The following is a 19,996-nucleotide window of genomic DNA, read 5'->3' as shown; positions in this document are numbered from 1 at the left end:
ATCAGCCAAGATTTTCAGACAAACCAAAGATGATCCCACTCCCACCCCCCCCCCACCCTGCTCCAGGTGCTCCCCTAGTGCTCTTTTTAAAAACCCTACTCTATTAGAAAAAAAAAAAAGCCAACTCCCAATCCATTTTGAGTGAGTGTTCAACTAAAAATTAGCCATTAGGCGCTAATCTTTTAAACAGAAATCCTTTGATCTTTAAAATAATGTTTAAACATCGGTTAGGGATCATCAGAATCGGTACAACTGCTGAGCCAAAGATGAGTGTAAACAAGCTTAAAGTGGGAGCTATGCTGGACTCATTGCGTACTATTTTTCCCATGGAGGCTTTAAATTATTTCAGGAAAAGTACTTTTTTCTCCAAGTATTGGGTATTGGCAGTGCCTGTCTCTGGCTTCCCTTGGTTTCCCTCATCACCCCTTTGCACATTTTTTCTTCTAAAATATCCGTTAGTTTTTTATTAGCTAAGAGGATAGGAATTCCGGCATCATCTTAGCTCACCTCTCCAGGCCAGGTGGCAAGGGGATGGTTCCAACACCTGGGTAGAATTTATTTCTCTCCCAGCTGCATTTTTTCCACAACTGTGCCCAGATGTAGGTGAAAAAGCGCCAATCTTGGAGGCAGACCAGAGTCACAAGCCAGACCCTGCCACTCTACGAGCTGTGTGACCTTGGGAGGGTCATCGAATGTCTCTGAACTCGAGTTTCCTCATCATAATTTTGCTTTGAGGTTTCAATGAAATAATACATTTTTAATCTGTAGCATATGTAGGCATTCAAAAAGTGTTCACGCCTATCTCTCCCCTAACTTAAAAGCTGAACAATTAAGTTTCATGCCCATTTTAACATACGTGGGTTTTTCCCAGAACATTTAGCAGATTCTCATTTGCTTTATCTGAGTAGCATAGAGGACCCCTAGTCTGGAGTCAAAGTCAGGGGTGCAGCTGAGCACCGCATCTATCAGAGTAGAGTGGGGTATGCCGGGGGGGAGGTTTGGATTGGGCAGCTCGGTGGAGAGCCTCAGTGACCTTGAAATCCTGGCAGCTTCCCCAGTCATCCTCTGGGTTCCTACTTCAACCAGCTCCTTGTTACAGAGAAGAGTGAGTGTCCCTCCCCGGCTGCTGCCTGATCCCAGGTATTCCTGCTGAGCCACTGCATGTGGAAGTCTGTCTTAGAGGCAGCAAGTCCAAAGCCAGAACGCGCCCTCTTCCCCCTTGGAACCAGCCCCGCCTTCAGGGTGTCTGCTCCCGCGGATGGCATAATTATTCCTTGTCTCAGAATCACTCTTGGCCACATCGTCCTCCTTCCTGCCCTCCTCTCTAGCTCTTGCCAGATCTCGTGGGTTTTCCCATAAGTGTGCCTGCTTTCCATGCCCTCGGCTGCCTTTCCCTGCCGGTCCTCCTCACAGCCATAAAAAACCCAGCCCAGGCGCGGATGTGGCTCGGGCCATTGGGCACTCACCTCTCACGCGGGAGTCCTGGGTTTGGTTCCCGGTGCCTCCCAGAGAAGGCCAGCAAACAATGAGCAGCCAGACAAGAGAACCATCTGGGGGAGTGGAGGGTAAAGTAAATAAAATAAATCTTAAAACACAACAACAACACAACCCCAGCCGTGCCACTTTCTGGTCTCAACCCTGTGATGGTTTCCCACTGGCCTGCAAATGGCACCAAGGCCTCTCCCTCGCACTGCCACACCCACTGAATTCTTTCTGGCCCTACCTCCTGCTTGTGCTTGTATGACTCTCAGCCTCCCGTCTTCCCTCGCCCTTCCCAAGTTTCCACCCCCCGAGCTTGGCCAAGCCCTTGTCTGGCTCACGTTGGCTTTCTCTGTCAACTGGCTTATCCAGTCATGTGGTACCATGTCCCTGGCACTGGGCCAAGCCCTGGCTGCTCAGGACAAATGGGACAGTCTTGTGTCCTGGACGGGCCTGAAATCCTGAAGATACCGTTTGCGTGTGAACTACGCCACAGTTGTTTACCTCCAGACACGCGTCTCACACCACTCAGCTGTTTCTGCCGCCCCTTCCCCTGCTACAGAGTGTTGGCTTGGGCTCCCCTAACACATTCATTTTTAAAGTTTTCCCTTTAATGTCATGAAAATACCAAGTGTGCATAATAGCAGACATGCACACAATGAACTCCCTCCCATAGACTTACACTCCATATTCAACAATTATCAAGGTTTTGCCACATATGCTTCATTTATCCCCTCGTTCCCTATTTTTTCTTGCAGTAGAATATGAAGCAAATCCCAGATATCATATCATATCATTTCACCCTTACATACTTCAGGATGTATCTCTAAATATTACATTATTTCTTAGTGTGTTATAATATATACATATTTGTTATTAAATATTTAACTGCCATGCCCACTATTGCACCTAATAAAGGGAATAATTCCTTAGTAGTAATCTAATACCTAGTCCCTAATCAGGCTTTCCTGATTGCCTCAACAAGGTCTTCTGAGAGCTTTTGTTTGTATTACGATCTCAGCAAGGTCCACACACGATATTTCAAGTCTCTTTTAATCTTCGAAAAGTATTCCCTTCCGTTTTAATTTTAAATACCACGGATTTAAAAGAAATGATACCCCATTTTGTTTTTGTCATAACACTTACCATGTGCTGCAAATGAAAATTTCCTCCCGTGCAGAAAAGGAAGCTGAACCCCAGAGAGGTGGAGCCACCTGCCCAGGGTCACCCAGGTAGGGGCGAGGCGGAGCCAGCTCTCCTCACTCCAAGCCGCCTCCTCTGCAGCAGAGATACTACGAATTGCCCAAAGACTTCCATTTCCCAATGTTCTGTAAACCTACAACTGCTCTAATTTAAAAAAAATTATTTTCATTTAAAAAAAAAAAGAGCACTTGGAAGGAGGAATACCCAGCAAGGCCATGAGGACTGGATAGCTGGGGAGAGGGCATCTGGGAAGATGCCAGAAAAAGGGTACGAGCCTGTTGAACTGATGAAGTCGAGTGCAGGCTAGACAACAACAGCTCTCTGTTGCTGCCGTTTAGAGCCCTAAATGTACGGACAGCTTGCTGTGATTGTATCTCCCCCAAAGGAATACGGAAGCTAAGCTGTCTGACAACCTTAGGGCAAATTAAGGCAAAGAGTCCCCGAAAGTTGTTAAGTGTTGGGATATAGTTCAGTAAAGAGCAGCCATTTCCAGCCAGAATCACCCAATTAATTACCTGGATTTAATCGTGTGTAGGGTGGAACCTTGGGCAAAGCCCTGAAGTCAGCAAACAGCTCAGTTTAGGCAGGAGGGCAAGCTCTCAGCAGCACGCTTGGGAGAGTCAACAGCCTGGCGAGGCCAGGTAAACCTCTGGCCTTGCTGACTAACAGGGCAGGTGAGGAAGTGCCTTAGTAGAACAAAGGGAGTAAATGGTCCAGGAAATGACAGCCAGGCTGACTGGATTACCCAAATGGGGATTTCTGGTGACTGTTTGCATTCTAGGCACAGGAAGGAGCAGATGAGGAAAATAAACTGCTAAGGAAGTAAAACGCCTAATTAACATTGAGTTAATGCCTAAACTGCCTGTGTCAACTAAACATAATTGACTCTGTTATTTTATGGATGTTACATCCCAAGCAGTGCCCTCCTTCACACTCCCTCTTTTCTTTTTTTTTTGCTACAGATTGATGTTTGCTCATTTTAGAATATATGTATATGTACCACTTGTCATCTCTTATGAGGCAGGAAAAAGATTCTTGCTCACCTGTAGAGTAGTGCTTCAGCTCTGTTAAAATGTAAATCTAATCAGAAGCTTAGCTACTGTGCAGTGCAATACAAGAATTGCAGCATCTTTATAAAATATATGGAGAGAGGAGTGGAAGAAAAGAGTCATTTTCTAGTGATGTAGGATGACCCATAAATCAAACTGGAGAATAGGTCGCGTGTCAGCCCGTGGTTTGCTTTGAGGCACCCTTGCCTACATTCCAGGATGACTCAAATATGCTTATTTTTTGAATTGTGAGTTAAGTTAGTTTAATGTCACCTTTCTCTATTCCCCAAGACTCCTTTTCAGAAAGCATTTTTATCATATCAGGAACTAAATTATGCTTGTGGTTCACTGCATCGACTTTTCAAGTAGCAATGATCCATTTTAATCTTTTTTTTAAAATTGGTTTTATTTGATCTCCTCAAGTAGCAAGCAATATGAAGTAGATTTGGCAAAAAAAAAAAAAAAAGATTGTTTTACACGGTGTAAGGCATATAATTTGAATAGTGATATTAACACATTCCAGGCAGGGATTAAGCGCTTCAGGAGGATTTTAGAAGAAGGCTAATCACTTCTCTACTTCATTATCCAGTTGTTTGCTTTTCAGTTTGACTTCTCTTTCTTCCCTACCTCCAACTGTGATGGGTCTCTGAGAGTAAACCATTCCAGCAGCTGAAAACTCATGACCAGAAGCATCCTTTCAGAAACTTAGTCTACCTTGAGACATAATCCTGGAATAACCAGATTCTGCTACTCATTTCTCAATGGGCTTCTCCCCTCAGGCCCTGGCCTCCTGGAAGTATGTGTGTGAAGGGGTTTTCGTAGTGTGTTTAAGAGAATTGCTGATTGCCCTGTATGTTTTGAACTGTAGGAGGAAAAAGGGATTTAAGGGTCAGTGATGAACAGAGCGATATTGGATGGGTGATTTCGCATGCTGGGATGCTCTGCATGTGTCTGCGGCGCCAAGCCTGGTTGTAAGGTGTGGTAGGTCCCATCTCTAGCACACTGTTGCCTTTCGAAAAGCCAGATGAGGTCCGTTGGGTCACAGGTGAATGTGGAGTTCTTGAATTGGTGGTGGAGAAGAATATGTAAAAGCTATCACTGCCTTGAGCAATAGATTTATTGGGGTTTTATTAACAGATGGGGGGAAAGTCAGGGGGGTCTTCTCAGGCAAGTACACCTGAGAGTAAATTCTTCCGTAGGCAGACATAGGAGTGAATGCTCATCCCGGAGCCTGCCCTTCAGCAAGGCTTCCCCTCTCAACAGAAAAGTGATAATATGGTTAGTTGGTCTTTACTTTCTTTCTCGAGCAATTAGGATTGGCTCAAGGCCCCTGAGGTGGTGGTAATTGGGAATTCACACTGGCTAACGAGTAACCCTGTCGGCTTCATAGCACATAGAATCAGCAGCTGGCCTGCTAAGGACAAGTCATTTATTCATCCATTCATTCCACAGACATTTATGAAAACCGTGTTCGCACCAGGTCGGGTGTGGCAGAGAACAGGAGAGGCAAAGTTCCCAGTGTCTCGGAGCTTCCATTCCCGGGAAGTAACAGACAATGAACAAACAAGAAAAAATAGAGAATCTCAAATGGAAACAAAGGTATATAAAGGGAAATGAAAGACAGGTCAGGAAAGCCTCTCAAGGTGCTACTTAAGCTGAGACCTAAATCACAGGTAAAGTCAACAAGGTGAGGATCTGGGAAAGGAGCATTCCAGGCAGGGAAGGAATTGGTGGGTTGGCTGGAAGGGCAATAAGCTTAGTCTGGGGGAAACCTGGAACGTGTGCGCAAAAGCCCCCAGGGAGCCGGGCCTGGTGACTCCCAGCTTTGTAAACAAGGAGAGGGGACTGGGATTTTACCCACCAGGAGCCTGGGAAGGGTCTTGGCAAGGGACCGGTGTGATCCAATTTTCTAGAATGTGTGATTACCATACCTTTTTAAACCTATGGGAATTCCCTATTCAAATTTATAAGTTAAGTAAAATGTATTTATTTACGGTTGGACAGATGTTCTTTGAGCAGAAAAGATAATCGTCAGTATTTTTTTAATGTGAATGAACATGGAAGAATACTTTTTAACAATAGCAATATAGAATTAAAACCTTTCTCATCAGGGACCAGTTGGTAAGATCAAATATAATGGCTAAGAATCTTTAATCTGCGACCTTCACAGAAACAAGTTTACTTGAAAATACGGTTTTCAATATATTAAGATTCAATATGTGTTATATGAAACATTTGCATGTGTCTTATTTAGTTATAATATTTAAGTATACAATGACTATAGAATTCAATTTAAAAACTAATGTTTAAAAACTAGTGAACAGTGCAGTAACCGTAAAAGCGTATACCATCCTTATATATCAAGATATTCACAAAATCCAAAGGATAAATTCTTCAAAAATGTTGAAGTCTTTGGCGGGAATATACATTTTAGAGAAAGCAAAACCCGTTTAATGTTATTTTCAATCTAGTCTAGAAATACAAAATAAGTAATTTAAAATTTTGGAAGTTAAAAAGTATAATTTAAGCAATAGTTTTACATGCTCTCACTGAATTTGCTTAAAAACACAACCCTTCATTACTTAATGGGAATCAAAATTTTTCTGTTTCTTTTTGTCAGTTTATCAGAAGTAGTCAAGATTTTAGGTGGAAGAAATTTTAGATGGGAGATAGTCAAGGTATTTCTAGAATGATGATTGTTTTGTTTATTAAAACATTGGTATATCCCCCAGATCTTTTGTCTTCCTTGCTGTGTCCCATTTATTCAGAAAGCGTTTGCTTTTTGAAAAAAGAGTTGAGGACAGGAACTTGCTGAAAGCACTTTTGTCATATGGAACTTTGGGCTCATTGTCTAAGCTATCATCTTTTCACCATCCTCACACAAACCTATTGAAAACTGAAGAATTGTCCAAGTTGTCACCAGGCTTGAGATAAAGCCCTTTTGCATGCTCCCAATTCATGCACAGTTTCTTTCACATGCTGCAGAGGATGAAAGCCACTCAGACGGTCAAGAGCAAAGAGGCGTTGGGGCCGCTTGGTGCACAAGCCTTGCTGCCATGTTGCAGGACAAATTGGTTGTATTCTTTACTCAAACAGCTAAAGAAATTCTGTAGACCAGAACATTTGACAATAGCTTCAAAACAAAATCCCAAGCGAGCTCTTTATTTGATAACCCAGAGAAATGCAGAAGGACCAGCCACACATTTTTGCCACATTTTGGCCTGTGCTTCTTGGGTCCAGAAACTACCATGCAGTAGCAGCTTTGTCTAGCTGTTGCTCTAAAAAGTTTTTCACTTTCCTTTCCTCCATGTGTGGAAATGAAAATACACTTACTTATAGCCTCAAATTCAGTTGATTTGTGTCTGCTCTGCTGTGTAAGGAATGTCTACAGGCCAAGTGCACTGTCTGATTCCAGATAAATAAATTTTCTGAGCCTCTTCAGGGAATTCCGCAGGAGGCCCAGCGGACATCCACATCTGTGTGCTTCAGAGCCTCAGTTCTTACTGCTTCTCAGAGGACGACTTTTCTTCATTTTCCTTCTTACATTCTCAAAGGACATAACCACATCATTCCATCAGGTTGACTTCATAGTTTGTGTCCTGCTTTCTTCTTTGCCTTCATTTCGTTCTTGAACACAGCAACTCATAACATGTTTTCTGACTTTGGTTTTTTCATTGTTTTTTTGGAGAGTGTCCAGTTTCATGATGTCATTAAAAATGTATTGTAGGCGATGAGATGCACATTCTGTTTATTCTCGTTGGTTTCCTGTACTGATTTCATGTGAGTTTCAGCAGCAGATATTTTCACATTCCTAACAATTAATATAGTCAGTATTCCTGATAACACTCCTACCTTTAACAAGAACAACAAAAGAAAATAAAGTAACAACAACAAAAAAAACCTGGTTATAGACTTAAGGGTGAAGTTTACCATTTGTTCTCTCCAAACTTTATCTGCCCAACTGTAAGCAATGAGCCTTTACTGTTTTTTTTTTTTTCTATCAACCATTAGTCATTTACGTTCTAACCCTTATGAAATTGTTGCATAAAGCACTTTCTGGGCAAGTAGTAGTGTGATTCTTTTAAAATGTTGTGCATGTTCATACCCTGTGATTGAAGATTGTTTTCTGAATGTGTATTCCTTAAAAACTTAAGTGAGTTTTCTTCCTAATATTTAAGAGTCAAAAATAGAGCTTCTGAGAATTCCCACGTGATTTCTTTTTTTTTTTTTAAAGATTTCTCTCCCTTCCCCGCCCCCCCACATTGTCTGCTCTCAATGTCCATTCGCTGTGTGTTCTTTTGTGTCTGCTTGCATTATCTGGCAGCACCAGGAATCTATGTCTCTCTTCTTGTTGTGTCATCTTGCTGTGTCAGCTCCGTGTGTGTGCAGTGCCATTCCTGGGCAGGCTACACTTTTTTCACGTGCGGTGGCTCTCCTTGCAGGGCTGCATGGGCACCCCTATGCGGGGACACCCCTACATGGGGACGCTTCTATGTGGCACGGCACTCCTTATGCATGGCAGCACTGTGTGTGGGCCAGCTCACCACATGGGTCAGGAGGCCCTGGGGATCGAACCCTGGACCCTCCATATGGTAGTCGGATGCTCTGTCAGTTGAGCTACATGGAGGCTTCTTTTATGTATTTACTCATTTAAAGATGCTACTGTTGTCGTCCTTCATGGTAGTGACACTCCAAGCAGGAGTATGAATTGAGCCTTAAAATTTGTCAGAGATAATGCTGGGTAGTGAAGAAATTGAAAAGAAGAAGGCATGGTCTGCACACTCTGGGAGTTCACAGTCTCATCTGGCAGATGAGCAGATGGAGAATCAGAATATGCAGACTGTCCTGATAGCATAATGGGCAGACTGCCAGGGGAGCCAGTGCAAAGGAGAATTTGTACCAGGTGGTGAAGTAGGGGAAGGGCCCTCTGGCAGATGTAAAGAGATGATAAATTCAGTAGTGTAGGACTGAGATCCATAAAGGTGGTAAGAGATTACACTGGATAATTGGGAAAGGATGAAGTTGTCTGACCTATTAATGAAGTTTGGGCTTTAGGGCTTTATTCTGTAAGCCACAGGGAGTCTTCAGAGGTCTCACTTGTAAGAAATAGTGGAATGAGGTCTTATGAGTAGAAAATGTGAAAAAGAGCCTCTTGGCCTTTCTTCATCAAGGTCTCTGCTATTTGTCCATGGAATATCAGAGTTTGTATGTCACTGGGGTTCATCTTCCACGCACAGTTATATTGGGACATGTGTATTTCATCTGATGGTGTTTGAAAGCCACCCCTCACCCCCACTCCAGGACAACTTATGTTATAGGAAAGTTTTCTTTTAATGGTCTCTCACCCTTTTAGAGAAGAAAAGAAAATTGTGGGTTCCGAATTGCCTTCCAGATAAACACTAAGCAACCAATGTGAAAATTTCTGAATGAGGTCCCTATGGATTATGATAAACTACCCTCCCACCCTTTGGAGTTCGTGGCGCTGCTAACACAGGGAATGTGCTTCCTCACAAAAGAACTGATGGGTAACTGTTCATTTAGTAGAAATAAGGGTGCTGGCTACAAGAATGGTAAAGATGATGAAATCTTTTATGAGTTGGGTCAAAATAACCACTTGATGTAATCTCAAGGTCACAAAGTCAAGAATAAAGAGACCTGGATTCCCTCTTACTTCCACTCGGTGTTTTTACTTCGCTCTCCTTGCTTACTCTTTCAGAAACTCTTGGTTCCTGAAAGTCTGTCCAAGAACCAAGGGTTCTCTATTACTTTGGAACCAGAAATCTGCTACCAGCAGAGGATGCTTGCAGTTGCAAATAACAGGAGCCCCAGTTCAGACTGACCTTTAGGATGAAAGCAGTGGCTGGCTCTGGTCATGAGAAAATCCTGCTGGAAGTCAGTCCTGGCCGACTGAACCACAGCCCAGAAAAGTCACCAGGGATCCATTTTCTTTGATTCTTTTTGCTTTGGCCCTAATGTTTTATGATGTCTGCCCCCCACCCCCACCCCCCATACACCCATCCTGCCATATCACAGGCTGGTTGCCCATAGTGGTAGGGACGGTGTGAGTCCTTGTTTACAACCAATAGGAGAGGGAAGGTTTGCCTCTGACCACCAGTTACCCTAAGTCCCCGATTTACTTGATGGGACTACCCGAACCAGGTCCTGCAAGCAGTGACATATGCGGTAGATGGGCTTAGGCCTGGTTTACCAGATGGAGCTATGGAGGGAGGTGGGGGAGGGGAGGCACTTGGTGATGGGACAGGGTCGCATGAATGTTGGGAAACGTGCGGAACACGGACATGCCCACGTCAGGCCTCTGATAACCGTGTGTACACCAGGCACCATCTCCCTACATGGCAATTTTGCGTTACTTTTTAGCAGACTCTCAATCTTTAATCTTCGAAAAATCACCTTGCTTCCCAGAGGCCGAGCTGCAGCTTACTCTATGATTTCTTACCCTTGGTGTTCAGGAAGTACAGTCATCAGACACCAGAGATGAATTTTATTTGTAAAATCCCTATTTCACAATTTTTAAGTATGACCCAGAGAGAGGCCAGGTAGTAGTGTATGCATAATTAATTCACACATTCAATCCACTCATCAAATAAATTCATACTCTCTCCAAAGTTGTTTTGTTTTGTTTCTAATTGGGAAAGGGACATGAACTCTCCCTCTCCCATGCCCCATAAACTTTAGAACATTTTTACCATGTCTTTCACAACTCTACCCCAAACTCCGCTGTGATACTCAGAGCCAAGGGCAAGGGCCCTCGAGCCGGGCCTGTCAGGGCAGCCTCCCATCGTGAAGTCCATGAGGCTGCTGCACAATGGAAAGCATGAGCAAGCCACGCGATGTGGGCAGTCAACTTCTTTGGAAAATTTAAAAGAAATCGTTTGCCAGAAATGTTGGATGTGGTTCAGAAGCTGCTCTTCCTGGAGGAAGGCAAAGGCCTTGACCTCTAAAGAGCCTCTCCTGCCCAGTCTGTCCATGTGTGTATCAGTTTTAAGTAAACCCTGCTTTAAAGGTAATGAAAGTAGACATTGGCAAAGCCAGTGAGGCTCTTGCCTCACGTGGGTTCACCTGGAGGATGCTCTTTCTAAAAGACTAGGTTATCAGCCACATGGGACTGGGGTCAGGTTTCTTAGGCCACTGCAACACAGGCCACATGTAGGGTTCTTGGACTGGACTGCCATCAGATGGCACCAGATAATGATTTTTCCATTGACTGTAAATCTCAACAATCTACACAAAGGTAAAAAAGGCAGCAGTGGCATGGGTCCTCCTTGTTCCACATTGAACTTTTCTGCAGGTGTGGTTTTACTTGAAAAATGGCTGCATACTTGCTCTCTTATTGTCACTGATTGGATAGTTTGAGAATCCACCTGTTAAAATTCACCTACTGCTGAAGGTGTGTGGGTTAATTTTTTTCTTATGGTGATCCAGACATTCTGCAACAGAATTTTTCAGATATTTAACCCAACTGCCTGATGATGAGTCATAAGTATGTATGGAGATGCGGGATTATGGAAAATGAAATTTAAGTTCCCAGTACAAAGAAACTCAGCTGGTTGATGGAGACCCGTCCCAGGTTGACTAAGAAGAGCCCAGCAGAAGCACTTGCATGATCCGCTTCTGGCAGCAGTTCTGGCTGAAGGTGGCTGTCAGCCTCAGTCAAAGATGTTCAGCTATTTCTGTAGCCTTCATGGGACTCCAGGGTCATCCCTGCCCTCCGCGTGGAGACACAGACTCTAGCTCCTGCAAGGGGGCGCTGGACAGGCCTTAATTCCACGTGATGAGAATGGTGGCCACACACTTTTCCATTCATTCAGCTTGGCCTCCAATCTGCAGTTGGTGTGATTTATGACAGGTGAGAATGTCCAGGTCCCACACAATGTCCTTTTATGGTACATTCATTGGAGAAAAGAAGGCAGCTCAACCGCACACAACGTATTTTTTCCTTTGGCTTTTTATGAGTCTAACCAGGACCTAGTTGCTAATATTACATGACTCCATGTGGGAAGATTGGAAGAGGGATGATAGGAAAACACTTGTGAATGTTTGTGGTGGCACAGCTAGACCCAGAGTGCTTAGGAATGTGAATGCGTTCACTCCCTCCTAATGGCTTATTTGCACACACCCCACCTTTTCCAGAAAGGACTTCAAGGATCTCAAGAACATGAATAAAGTGTTATGGTTTAAGAAATAGTTTCTTTAACTCATCTGGCTCTCTCCAGGGAGTGGGCTGAACTTGGAGTGACTCACCCATGGCGTGGAGCCCTAGGAACAAACATCCTATGAGATTTGCACAATGTCCTATATTCAATTCTTTTCTTCTTTTTTTTTTTCCTTTAAACTTCCGATTTTGAGTATCTTCAAACTTATACAGGACAGTTGCAATAACAACACAAAGCCCATCCAGAGAATTCCAGCATGCCCTGCCCCCAGATGCCCACATCCACCGATTTTAACATTTTGCCACATTTGCTGCATCCTCTCACTCTCCTCCATGTGTGGCTCTCTCCAGCTGTCTGTTCTCTAACCACTTGAGAGTAGGTTGTATTCACAGTGCTCCGTGAGCACGTAAAGCTTCCATGCACATTTTGGAGGAATAAGAATATTCACTTATGTAACCACCTTTTAAGTGCAGTCATCACGTTTAGGAACGTTAACGTTGCTGTAAAGCTTAGTCTATTCCAGTTGCTTCACAGGCCCCAGTCATGTCCTTTTGGCCTTTTCTCCCCCATTATTAGACCCCTTCTGGGATCCTGTACTGATTTAACAGTCATTGTCTCTTCAGCTGTTCTCCTACAGTAAGTCTTATATGGAGACTTTATTATTTTCCCCACCAATTGGTCCATGCATTCTCCTGGGGAGACTTTGTCCCCCTCCTCTTTGTGAATCGTGCACGTGCTTCCGCCTGTTTGTAAGCTCCGGGAGGACAGAGACTTTAGGCTAAGCTAAGCACCTTCAACTCTCAGTATCTTTAATAAGTGTTTAGGAGGTCAGTCGACGGTGAACCTCATCTTTAACTAGTTGAAAAATCGAGTGTAACGTAACTTAGGGCCAGCTGTGCACTCTTCTGTTTGGATGCTTATTTAAATTTGCAAAGTCGGACTTCTGCTGCCCAGCCCCAGATGCTGCTTGCATTGAGGAGGCGCTAGCAAAGGAGAGGGGGCAGGGAGGTATTTCTGTTGCTATTAATTTGGAGCTTAATGAACCTAGGAAGTCAATCATTTTAAAGGCACACCATAGCCACAAGGGATATCAACACTTTCAAACTTGATCCAAATTTTCTTAAGCTCTAGTAAGCAAATTTATTTTATTTAAGGGGAAGTTCACATTTAAGGAATTTAATTCATTAAAAATACTCTTAAGTGATGTACTCCATTTCTTTACCATCGTCTATTAGGTACTTTGTCAAGTCACAGTTAATCTTCAGTGTTTCATATGATAAAGCTTCCACCTGTACTCTTGGGAATCTATATTCCAGCCCAATAGGCATCACTGTTCAAAAACTTTTCATATTACCTGGCTTAAGTGTCCCTTTGCTTATTTCTAGTACCCTGTTCTATTTCTTTCCTCCAGGTATTATCTGCAACTATCAAATACTTTGAAAATCATCTTTGCAGTTTTATAACTATCCTTTTCAATCATTCTGACATCTTTTCTTTCTTCTGTCACACATCCACATACTTATCCCTTAAACGAATTGGTTGTTTTTCAGTATCATATAGGGATGGATTTTGAACTTGGTCTGAAACTCATGGATTCCATTGTACAGGAAAATAACTGCTAGCCAGCAAAAGCATCTGTTCAAAAAGTGTTAACTCTCCTTTGGCAAAGTTCAAATGTGAATGGGTAGCCCCATGGCCCTGGAAATTATTCGCTTTACCTTTGAGGTTATGTCTGTGGGGAAGAACATTCCAGGCAGAAGAAAGTAAGTACAAAGATCTTGAGTTGGGAAAACATTTAGAATGTTCCAGAAGCATCAAGAAAGGCTGTGTGGAGCAGAAGGAGGAAGGGAAAGTATAGTAAGAAATTGGGTTTGAGAGACAGTCAGGGTCTTCAAAATTGCTAGATGATTTTGAGCAGGTAAATACCACAGTCTAATTTGCCTTTTTAAAGGGATAACCTTGGCTGCTATGAAAATAGAATTTTTTTTAGGAGGTACCAGGAACTGAACACACGACCCTGTACATGGGAAGCAGGCGCTCAGCCACTGAGCTCCATCAACTCCCCTGGAAATAGAATTGTAATAGAATACCTTTTTGCTTCTAAAGCAGCATCCCCTTGATTAGCCTGAAGTGTCATCACCATAGAATTTTGTTTTGTCCTCTTCACCCATGCCCGTATCCATTAATGCACAGAGCCTAGACTATTCCTCGGGTTCCCTGTTACACTTGGGGCTTTTCAACCCACCTGCATAGCATTTGCCTGAGGCCTCTGGTGGTAGACCAGGTGTCCTGTTAATATATCTGTTCCTAACAACCCCATGACTCTAGCTGACCTTTTCCTGGGCTCCTAACTGTACTGTGGTGCTCAGCCTTACTTCATATAAGCCTGACTACCTCATTGCAAATCGTGAGATGAGGTAATGGTTTCCATCTGTGCCCAGGCTCGTTCAGTTCCACCCTGCCTGCTCAGCTGATGAGGTCAGATGGCTCTGGGATGGTGTGGACAGCCTCTCCATTGCCTCCAGGAGGTGCCTGAGCATCTTCCCACCGCTGTAAGTCAGCACTTCCATGCCCTGCTTAGGAAGACATCTGCAGAAAACATGCACTAGGAGGGAGTGCCCGAAGATGACTTTTTAAAAATATTTAAACTTTTTATTTTGAGATAATAGTATCTTCATATGCAGTTGTAAAATACAGTAGAGAGGAAGAACCCCTGTAGCCTTTACCCGTTTCATTCGTGACATCTTGCAAAGCTGTAGTAAGATGTCACAACCAGGACTTTGACACTGATGCTGTCAAGTACAGAGCAATTCTATTACTACGGAATCTCTCCTTTGCCCTGTTATAGGTAACTCCACTTTCCTCCTGTCCCCATCCCCTCCTTAACTCCTGACAACCATTAACCTTTCTCCTTTCAATACTTCTGTCCTTTAGGGAATGTTAAATAATTGGAATCATATCGTGTATCCTTTTGGAGTTGACTTTTTTCACCCAGCATAATTCTATGGAGATTTGTCCAGGTTGTTGGGTGTACAATAGTTCATTCCTTTTTATTGCTGTGCAGTATTTCTTGATATGGATGTACCACAGTTTGTTTAGCCATTCACCCATTGACATTTTTGAGTTTCCAGTTTGGGCTTTTATGAATAAGGCAACTATAAACATTAGTGTACAGGTTTTTATGCGAGTTTAAGTCTTCATTTCTCTGAGGTGAATGCCCAGGATTTTAACTACTAGGTCATATGGTAGTTGAATGTTTAGTTTAATATGTACATGTACATGTATGTGTGTGTGTTTAAATAGCATGCATTTATTAGCTTACAATTCTGTGAGTTGGCAGTTTGGGCTGGGCATCAACCCTGATTCATCTGATGCTACTTTATACTAATTTATAGAGCATAAAATTCAAAAGTATGAAGTACATACTTAAGTGGATTTTACTATGTTCACAAGGTTGTTGGATATTTAATTGTTTTTTTAAGAAACTTCCAAGTAGTTTTCCAGTGGCTGTACCATTTTTACATTCCCAGTAGCAGTGTATGAGGCATCCGGTTACTCCACATCCTAGTTAGCATTTGGTACCATCCCTTTTTATAATTTTAGCCGTCTGATATCTCATTGTGGTTTCAGTTTGTTTTTCTCTAATGGCTAATGATGTTGAACATCTATTCATGTGCTTGTTTTCTTTTTTTTTAATTAAAGTTAATAGATCACAAGGAATGTTACATTAAAAAACATAAAGCATAAGAGGTTCCCGTATAACCCACTCCCTACCCCGCCACCTCATCATTTTTGTAAATTGTATGTTTCTGAAGATAAATACATCACAAAACAATGTTGTATTAAAAAATATAAGAGGTTCCCTTATACCCCCACCCCCACCCCACTCCTCCCACACCAACAACCTCCCCCATCATTGTGGCACACTCACTGCACTTGGTGAACACATTTTGGGGCACTGCTGTACTACATAGATAATAGTTTACCCTGTCATTCACACTCTCCCCCAACATGTGCTTATTTTCTATCTGTATATCCTCTTCAGTGAAGTGTCTCTTCATGTCTTCTGCCTGTTTTCTAATCGGATTCTTGGGGGATTCTTGGGGGATTTTTTTCTGTTGTTTTGAGAATTCTTTAAATATTCTAGATACTAGTCCTTTGCTAGATAGGTGGTGAGCAAATATTTTCTCCCACTCTATTGCTTGTCTTTTTCAGCCTATTAACAGAATCTTCTGCAGAAGAAAATTTTTTAATCTTGGCAAAGACCAGTTTATCAATGTTTCCTCTTAGAGATCAAGCTTTTGGTGTTAACTCTAAGAACTCTTTGCCTAGTCCTAGATTCCAAAATATTCTCCTATGTTTCTTTTTTCCAAAAGTTGTATAGTTTTATGATTTGCATTTATGTCCATCATTCATTCGACTTAATTTTTTTAATAAGGTATGAGACTTAGTTCAAGATGTTTTTTTGGCCTATTTATGTCCACTTACTCCAATATGATTTTTTGAAAAGGCCATCTCTTCTCCATTGAATTGCACTTCTATCAAATGAGGCAGCATATTTGCGTGGGTCAATTTCTGGATTCTCTGTTCTGTCCCCTTGATCTACGTATCTATCTCTTCGAGAATACAACACAATCTTGTTTACTATAGCTATATAATAAGTCTTTAAATCAGTTAGATTTATTTCTTCCACTTCTTTTTCAAAAAAAATTTAACTCTTCTAATTCCTTTGCCTTTCCATAAATATTTTAGAAAAATCTTGTCTGTATCTACAAAAGAATCTTGCCAAGATTTTGATAGGAATTGTATTAAACAGTTCTGATTACAATTTTAAACTGACTTAAAATCAGTTTAAATCAGTTTGGGGAGATTTTACATTTTTACTATGTTGAATTTTTAAACCATGAAAATGGCATACATCTCCATTTATTTAGATGATCTTTTATTTCTTTCATCAGCATTGTGTGTTCAGCATGCAAATCCTGTACATATTATGCTAGATTTAACCCTAAGTATGTCATCTTCTGAGCAATTATAAGTTGTATTTTATTTTCAATTTCAATGTCCAGTTGTTCATTGCTAGTAGATAGCAATGCAACTGATTTTTGTATGTTGACCTTGTATCCTATGAACTTGATGAACTCATTATAGTTCTAGGAATTTTTTATATAGATGATTCCTTGGAATTTTCTGCATAGATAATTGTGTCATCTGCAAATAAGAACAGTTTATTACTTCCTTTTAAATTCATATGCATCTTATTTCCTTTTCTTGCACTATCTAGAACATCCAGCGCTATGCTGAATAAAAGCAGTGTGGTAACAGACATCCTTGCCTTTTCCCCAAACTTGAGGGAAGACATTCAGTCTTTCACCATTAAGTACTATGTTAGCTATAGGTTTTTGTAGATCTTCTACTTCAAACTGAGAAAGTTACCTTCTGTTCCTAATTTTCTGAGAGGTTATTTTGCTTTATTTTGTTTTGTTCATATAATGAATAGGTGTTGAATTTCGCTCCCGCAAAAATGTTTTTTCCCTGCAATAATCAATACAATTGTGTGATTTTTCCTCTTTAGTCTGTTAATACGATGGGTTACAATGGTTGATTTTTGAATATTGAACCAGCCTTGCATCACTGGAATAAGCCCTAATTCGTCATGGTGTATAACTTTTTCTATATTTCTGAATTTTACTTGCTAATATATTATTAAGGATTTTGCATTAATATTCATGAAGAATATTGCTATGCATTTTTCTTTTATGTGTGTGTACCATCTTTGTATGTTTTGGGTATCAGAGTAATGCTAGCTTCATAAATGAGTTAGAAAGTATTCCCTCCTGTTTTTTTCTGGAAGAGATTGTGTAGAATTGGCATTAAATCTTCTTTAAACTCTTAGTAGAATTCTTCAGTGAAACAATCTGTGCCTGGAGTTTTTCAAATTACAAATTCAATTTATGTAACAGTTGTAATTTAAAGCTATTCAACTTATTTCATATGGATGAGTTGTGGTAGTTTGTGTTTTTCAAGGAATTGATCCATTTTGTCTAAGTTGTCAAATTTATGTGTGTAGAGATCTTCATAGGATTCCCTAATTATCGTTTTTTCCGTATTTTAATTTATTTTTTAGTTAGAGAGGTTGTAGGTTAACAGAAAAATCATGCATAAAATACAGAATTCCCATATACCACCCTATTATTATTAATACCTTGCATTAGTGTGGTATATTTATTGCAATATATGAAAGAACATTTTATAATTACATTAACTACAGTCCAATGTTTACAATAAGATTCCCTGTGTTGTACAGTCCTGCATCCTTTTTTTTAATTCTAGTAACATATATCAACCTAAAATTTCCCTTTTTAAACTACATTCAAATATATAATTCCATGCTATAAATTACATTCACAATGTTCTGCTACTATTTCCACTAGCCATTACCAAAACTTTATAATTAACCCAAATAGAAAGAAACATTGTGCAATTTAAGAATTAACTCCCCCTTCCCTAGCTCTACTTTGTCCCAGGATAACCTGTATTCTAGATTCTGACTCTATGAGGCAGCTTAAATAAGCTGCCTCAAATCAGTGAGGTCATACAATATTTACCTTTTGTGTCTGGCTTATTTCATTCAACATGATGTCATCAAGATTCATCCATGTTGTCACATGAATCGGTACTTCATTCCTCTTTGCAGATGAATAATAGTCCATTGTATGTAAATGCCACATGTATTTATCCATTCTTAAGTTGATGGATCTGTAGGTTGCCTCCATCTTTTGGCAATTGTGAATAATGCCACCTAATTATCCTTTTGATGTCTACAGAGTTTGTAGTGATATACCACTTCATTCCTAATGTTGGTAATTTGTGTCTTCTTTTTTCTTTTTAAGCCTTGCTAGGGTTTTGTCAATTTTACCGCTCTTTCCAAATAATCAGCTCTTTGTTTTGTTGATATTCCTATTGTTCTCCTGTTTTCAATGGACTGATTTCTGCTCTTTATTATTTATATTCTTCTGCTTTCTTTGGATTTATTTTGCTCTTCTTTTTCAAGGTTCTTGAAATAGATTAGATTATTGATTTGAGACTTTTTTCTCTTCTAATGTATGTATTTTCTGCTAAAAATTTTTGACATGTTTTGTTTACATTTTCATTTAGTTCAGTGTATTCATTGTTTTACTTCTCTCAAGAAGACTTTTACCCAGGGAGTATTTAGAAGTGTATTCTTTAGTTCCCAAGTGTTTGAAGATTCTCCTGTTATCTTTTTGTTACTGAGTTCAAGCTTGATTCCATTGGGGTCAAAGGACACATGCTGTCTGATTTCAATGCTTTTAAATGTATTGAGGTTGTTTAATGTCCAAAATTTGATCTATCTTGGTATATGTTTTATATGCACTTGGAAAGAATGTGTATTCTGCTGTCATTGAGTGGGGAGTTGATTAGATCCTGTTAGTTGGTGTTTTTGAGTTCTCTTATTTTCTTGGGGGTTTTCTATTTTTTAATTTGTTTCAACTGTGTTCAGATTACTCAATGAAGCATTTTTGTCATGGATGCTTTAAAATCTTTGTCAGATATTTCTAATATCTCTGTCATATTGGTTTTGACGTCTCTTTATTGCTTTTTTATCACCCGGTTTGAGATCATCCTCATTCTTGTTACAAAGGATTTTCTAAAGAAACCACAGCGTTTTGGATGTTAAGAGATTCTGAGTTTTTTTAAGCCTTCTCTTTTGGCTGGGTCTTTTTTATACCACTCTGGCAAGGGAGGAGACCGTACCACCTCCTTCATGCCAGGTGGAACTCCAGCATGTGTCGGAGGTACCTCTTTACGCAGTGGGGGTGGCCTTGTTGTACTGGGCGATGGCCAAGGGCCTCATATGCCACCAGGTCTCCTCTGACACCACGCCAGGGGGAAACGGAGGGGCGCCTCTTCACTGCTGGGTGGGGGTGGAAGCCCAGTCGCTATCAACACCTCACGTGTCAGGAACCTCATCTTTGGCTGTCAGGGATGAAAGTCCATGCTGCCCACTTGGCCCTCTCTGACGCTACCCACAGAAATTCAGGTGTAGCTTGTTACAGCTTTGTGAGGGTG

The 19,996-nt window shown here is 41.1% G+C and overlaps 1 protein-coding gene across 3 annotated transcripts in view; it reads left to right on the top strand.

Moving 5' to 3' along the window:
• The window catches only part of LOC101445555 (phospholipid-transporting ATPase IB), a 675,309-nt gene that overhangs the window by 631,173 nt on the left and 24,140 nt on the right, over positions 1 to 19,996 (top strand). Inside the window, exon 37 of one of the 3 annotated variants that reach the window (XM_058277047.2) lies at positions 5,184 to 5,330. The exons of the other annotated variants lie outside the window; for them this stretch is intronic. Coding sequence (XP_058133030.1) covers positions 5,184 to 5,193 — 10 coding nt within the window. The 3' untranslated portion in view covers positions 5,194 to 5,330. Of the gene's footprint in view, positions 1 to 5,183; positions 5,331 to 19,996 lie in introns of those variants that run through there. 3 annotated transcript variants of the gene reach the window in all.

This window comes from Dasypus novemcinctus, chromosome 15 (genome assembly GCF_030445035.2).
Source record: "Dasypus novemcinctus isolate mDasNov1 chromosome 15, mDasNov1.1.hap2, whole genome shotgun sequence".
Classification (NCBI taxonomy): domain Eukaryota; kingdom Metazoa; phylum Chordata; class Mammalia; order Cingulata; family Dasypodidae; genus Dasypus; species Dasypus novemcinctus.
The sequence above is the reverse complement of the archived record's forward strand: the minus strand, read 5'-3'. Positions and strand labels throughout refer to the sequence as shown.